This window comes from Epinephelus moara, chromosome 12, assembly GCF_006386435.1.
Source record: "Epinephelus moara isolate mb chromosome 12, YSFRI_EMoa_1.0, whole genome shotgun sequence".
Lineage (NCBI taxonomy): Eukaryota > Metazoa > Chordata > Actinopteri > Perciformes > Serranidae > Epinephelus > Epinephelus moara.
In genome coordinates, this window is record NC_065517.1 from 11,073,683 (window position 1) to 11,079,607 (window position 5,925).

The 5,925-nt window shown below is 43.0% G+C and overlaps 1 protein-coding gene across 1 annotated transcript in view; it reads right to left on the bottom strand.

Moving 5' to 3' along the window:
• Window positions 1-719: 719 nt before the first annotated feature.
• LOC126398401 (histone deacetylase 2) overlaps window positions 720-5,925 on the bottom strand; it is a 16,807-nt gene continuing 11,601 nt past the window's right edge. The window contains exons 11-14 of the mRNA XM_050057712.1: window positions 3,232-3,362; window positions 2,797-2,952; window positions 2,647-2,704; window positions 720-1,124 (exon numbers count right to left, since the gene is read on the bottom strand). Coding sequence (XP_049913669.1) covers window positions 1,094-1,124; window positions 2,647-2,704; window positions 2,797-2,952; window positions 3,232-3,362 — 376 coding nt within the window. The 3' untranslated portion in view covers window positions 720-1,093. The remainder of the gene's footprint in view (window positions 1,125-2,646; window positions 2,705-2,796; window positions 2,953-3,231; window positions 3,363-5,925) is intronic.

The window sequence follows — 5,925 nt, forward strand, 5'->3', positions numbered from 1 at the left end:
CTTAGCAAAACCCTCTGTATGTGCAAACCATAAATAACATTAAGCTAGTGGCTAAAATTAAAGGTTGCTAGCTTTATCTCTAGTTAGCTTACCTCTCAGTTGGTGCTTGCCTCTGGCGTGGAGCTCCCCTCTGGGCCTGTAAGGCGGCTGTCCCTCACGCCAGACGAACTCCATTTAAAACTCGGACAATTTAAAGTTTATTTGACAGCTACGAAGGGAATATTCCAGACAGAGTCCAATGTGCGCATATTTACATATAATTAGGAGATACTTTTCAATTCGGCATGCCTTAAATGCACATAGAAGCCATGACCTGTAAGCAATTTAACCTTTGCTCATTGAGTCGCCTGTCATTATCTGAAGTCTGCCTCCATCAATCCGGTGATGGTGGACAGCGGGAATGAGGAGCTTTCCAACCGGTAAGTGGCGTTTTATTACACTGGAGTCGTCCTCGTTTGGCTTTCTGCGCCGAATCCACCACAACAAAGTATTCTTATTTTATTCATCTTATATTGTACTTTGCGATTTATTTACGCTTGTTTAAAAACGTTAACTACCGGCAAACTTTAAATACCATCGTTCTTCCTTCAATCATCACTGCACCTGCACCGAGCCTGAGATGCTATCTACAGGGTTAGAGCGTCCCCGTGTGGCTGTTCATTGTCATTACACACACCTCTAAAGAGCACATCATTTAAAGTAATACACACCTCAAGGGAATAGTATAAAAGTTTTATTGACAAATACAAAATATTAAAATTCAAACATGAAATCATAGCTGGTTCATCTACAGGTTTTACCCAAACTTTCCTAAAAACAAGTAGGTCGAGGTTTCCTTCAGAAGATAAAGCACATTGGAAAAAACTGATTCAAAGGGTATCAAAGGACATACTGTCATATGGCAAATTCAAGTGGTGGATTCAAGAAATCCACGGATACACTACGCAAAGAGAGACACAATTCACAAGAGATTTACAAGTAGAAAATAGAGAGTCATAATAAATATAATGCTTCTGACGGTGATTCAGTGAAGAGCCGGATCCTTTAGAGAGGACAGTGCTGTGGAGTTCTGTGTGTGGATAGGAAGAAGAATTCAGGCACTGCTGGTCTGCTCAGTCTTCACACTGCAAGAGGAAAATGAGAGTATATCTCAGCTGGGGTGTATTCTGAATTTTACAGGGGAAAAGTGCACCGCATTATGTAAAATATGTAGAGACAGACTAAACTTAAGTTGGCCAAGTTGAAATGGAAATACTTCTTGAAAGCAGATCAACTTCATCAAGTGACCACAATATACGTTGCAGATGCAGCTAAAGACAACTATTTGTCTAATTACATTTGTGATTTTAACTATACACATGATTCCAAATCGTTTAAAGGGCTGCGGTCACACCCTACTGGTCCAGGCATGAGCAAGATATGTCTTTTTCGGGTTCACATATTATTACAAACCAATCAGGAGGTGTGTATTCTCTATAAAGACCAATACCAAAACTAAGCCTATTCAAGCAAATGAAGCCAGCAATTCTGCACTCATGTTGTCTTGTGGTCACAAAAAGCTCAGGAAGAAATGAGCAGTGGACTTCATCTGTTCTAAGTATCTACATGAACTATACATTTAGAAGGAGTCCTGTCCTGTACCGAGTTATGATGGACTGCATTCTGATGGTGCCTTTCCAATAGCCACAGCAGTGTTAGTGACGGCCTCATGAAGCCTCATGAAGCATTTTCTTTATTTTCTGAGCCCACGAGATGGCACTTTTTGTTCAACAAAAGGTTGAAAGCACACTATTCTTTGAACCTCTCTCTTTAAACCAAGAGTGCCATCTAGTGGGCTCAGAAAATAAAGAAAATGCTTCATGAGGCCATCTAGTGGGCTCAGAAAATAAAGAAAATGCTTCATGAGGCGTCATGAGGCTTCGTTTGACTGACTACATATATATATATATATATATATATATATATATATATAGTAGCAACTGTTACTGTAAAATCTGTGTATTCACACACGGCAGGCCAGATTTTACCCAACCTTATTTGGGAACTACAGCTCACTTCTTTTATCTGTATTAGTAATACAACATACTGCTTACTTATTTTGGTGTGTATGTGTGTCAAGAGTGTGTCAGAGAGTGCGTCAGAGAGTGCAGTGGTTGCACAGCTGTAGAAACCGACTCACACAGGTTCCTTTGTGTGAGTTTTAGTCAGAATTCTAAGGAATTTTTTTGAATACAAGGATGCTACGTGTAGTCATCTTTCTGTAACAGCAATACAGCCCTTCCCTGTCGTATTCACATGCAGAAAGCTGATTTGAAACGTATACATGGCAGAGAAATATGCGTCATTCAGGAGAATCTAGATCCAGCCATTAGGGTTTCTCTAATCCCCTCCCCTGGTTACAGAAACCACGTTTACAGAAACCATTACTGCAGAAAGCTGACAGTAACAGGGCTACTTAAGAGGATGTAAAAGCACAGTCAGGTGTAAACACAGGCCTCAGCTGAATATATGAATTTAAAACAGCACTCAGTCGCTGTGAACTGGACCTGAAGCAGGAGCGAGTAAATGCAGAATTACAAAAGAAGAATGTTTTGAGGACGTGTGTGAGGATGTTGTTGAACAAATACTAATAGAGAGGCTCGTCACCTTTTTGAGTCAGTCTTCTCAGCACTGCTGTCCTTTGTTTTCTCTTCCTCTTTTATCTCTGGAAGAGGATGAAGAACAAAAGACACATTTATAAATATAACATTACACCACTGTGAATCATTCCTGAGTATCTGAACTGAGGGTACCCACCAGGTTTCTTCTCCTCTCCTTCCTTCTTGTCTTCGTCCACTCTGGGCCTTTTTGCGCCCTTCTTGTGGTTGGCCACGTTTTTCCTGCCTCCCTCGCCCTCATCCTCAGAGTCAGAGAACTCTTCATCACAGGCTATCCTCTTATCTGTGGCACGGACTGCAATCACACGAGACACTCTGATTAATGATGTTACAGGTGGAAAACCTGTGGACAGACACTGACTGGGGGACATCTTCAGAGAACTTTTCACAAAGACTTGTGCATGGGTTGATTCTGATAACTGCCATTGCTGACATTATGTACTACTGAACTGTAAGCTCCCTGTCTGACATTATAGCAGGTAACTAGTGTTTGACAGTTCTGTTATAAATTCAGTTCCCAGGTCAAACAGTAGGAATACTTGTCACACTGAATAAAAATGGACGCCAGTCTTACTGGACAAGCGTTTGTCAGGATCCTCTGTGTCCTCGTCCACAGTGTCGTCTGGGACAGCGTCCTCCGGGATGGCCTGCATCTGCACTCCAGGAGCATGAGGCAGCATCCTCAGGTTCTCAAACAGTCGCTGCCTGTATAATCAGATACACAAAGCCAAGGCATTCAGGTAATTCTGGAGCAACTTAAACAACTGCCATCAAATCAACTCTTACATCAACACAGGGATATTTGTTACATCTATTATTAATGTGCTGTGACAGCAGCCAGTTATGTTGATGGAATCAGTCAGTCAGCCCCATTCCTGCCTGCAGCTTGTTCAAAATGCAGCAACAAGACTTCTCACTGTTACCAGACAGAGAGACCGTATAACCCGTGATTGGCCTATCTTCACTGGTTACCAGAGAATTGATTTGACTGCACATCCTCTATTCCTCCTCCCGACCCCTCAGATCAGGTGACCAATCACTGCTCTCCATTCTACACACCCAGTTAAAAACTGATCACTAAAAGGTGATTGAGCATTTTCAGTTGTTGGTCCTAAACTGTGGAATAGCCTCCCACTTAGTTAGATCTTCCCCTCTACTGACACATTTAAAACCCATCTTAAGACGTGTCTCTTTTCTTTTAATATCATTAGGATGACATACCTGACCACACTGCTTAGCACATGTATTTTCTATTCCATTTTGTTGTTTGTGCATCCTATTTTTGTGTTGACTTGGTCAAAATATTGCATGCTCTTATTAATTTTAGTGACATTCTCCTATTTATGACTGTTTTATTTGATTGTTCCTGTGTTGTTGATTATTTTATATCTCTGTGAAGCACTTTAGTATTTGTTGTTTTTAAATGTGCTCTATAAATAAATCTGACTTGACATGAAAAAAACTTGAAAATTAGGTTGAATCTTCTGTTTTAGTAATGTCTGTTTCATATAAGTGAAATCTTCTTTAAAATTAAAATAGAGCTGTGGAAGCTCATTTCCACTCGTGTGATGAAAAAAAAAGATGTTAGTCATAATAATTTAGATAATGAGTTAGTATTTAAATATAAAGAGGTAGTATTTTAAAATAATGACATAGCATATAAAATACTGAGAAACAACATTAAATCATTATTTTGAAATACTAAGTCGTATTTTTTGAGAAACTAATATTTCAAAAAAATATTTCTCATTATAATGACTTACAGGATCTTTCCTTTATTCATCACACTGTTAGAAATGAGCTTCCAAACGAGCATAACCCAACAAAGTACTGCGAAAATCTTTTGATTAAGTTTGTCAGATTGCTCCTACAAATACTGCCAAGCTACGTCACGTCGCCTCTCCCTGTCTGTGCTATATTACTAATGTGAGGGAACATACAGATTGAATAATAATTACTTAGTTGTTAGTAAAAATGTTTTCTCATACTGAGCGGACTCCATCTGCTGAAGAAGACCAAGAGATATCGTCGAAAGCTCAGGAAAACGCCAGAAAGTGGATGAACTTTCTTGCTCAAAATATTTTGATGTTTAAACACCTTATATCTTCATGATGGGGGCTAGGGAAAAAAAACAATATAATCGGCCATCTCAGAGCATCATTGGCAAGGAAAGTGCTACATTTAAAACCTAAGATTATAGTCATATATAATATTTAATACCCCTGCAGGCCCACCACCCGCAGAGGGATCCAGAAGGGTTCAGTGCAGTGTGGATCGGGCAGCAGACCAAGGCGGGGGCCTTGGCGGTCCGATCCTCGGCTACGGAAGTTGGCTCATGGGACATGGAATGTCACCTCTCTGGCAGGGAAGGAGCCGGAGCTTGTGGAAGAGGTTGAGCGCTACCGGCTAGATATAGTCTGCCTCACCTTGACACATAGTTCCGGCTCTGGAACCCAAGTCCTTGAGAGGGGTTGGATTCTCTCCTTTGCTGGAGTTGCTCCGGGTGAGAGGCGGCGGGCCGGGGTGGGCTTTCTGATAGCCCCCAGACTCTCTGCCTGTACGTTGGGGTTCACCCCAGTGGACGAAAGGGTTGTGTCCCTGCGCCTTTGGGTCGGGGAATGTGTCCTGACTGTTGTCTGCGCTTATGCGCCAAACAGCAGCTCAGAGTACCCGCCCTTTTTGGAGTCCCTGGGACGGGTGCTGGACAGTGCCCCGACCGGGGACTCCATTGTTCTGCTGGGGGACTTCAACGCTCACGTGGGCAATGACAGCAGGACCTGGAGGGGTGTGATTGGGAGGAACGGCCTGCCCGATCTGAACCCGAGTGGTGCGCAGTTATTGGACTTCTGTGCGGGTCGCAGTTTGGCCATAACTAACACCATGTTTGAGCATAAGGATGTCCATCGGTGCACATGGCACCAGGACAGCCTAGGTCGCAGGTCAATGATTGACTTTGTAGTCGTATCATTTGACCTGCGACCATATGTTCTGGACACCCGGGTGAAGAGAGGAGCAGAGCTGTCAACTGATCACCACCTGGTGGTTTATTGGATCAGGTGGCAGGGGAGGACACCGCGCAGACCTGGCAGGCCCAAACGAGCAGTGAGGGTCTGCTGGGAACGCCTGGCGGAAGAACCTGTCCAGATGATCTTCAACTCCCACCTCCGGGAGAGCTTCGACCGCATCCCGAGGGCGGAGGGGGACATTGAGTCCGAATGGGCCTTGTTCCGCTCTGCCATTGTCGAGGCGGCTGTTGCGAGCTGTGGCC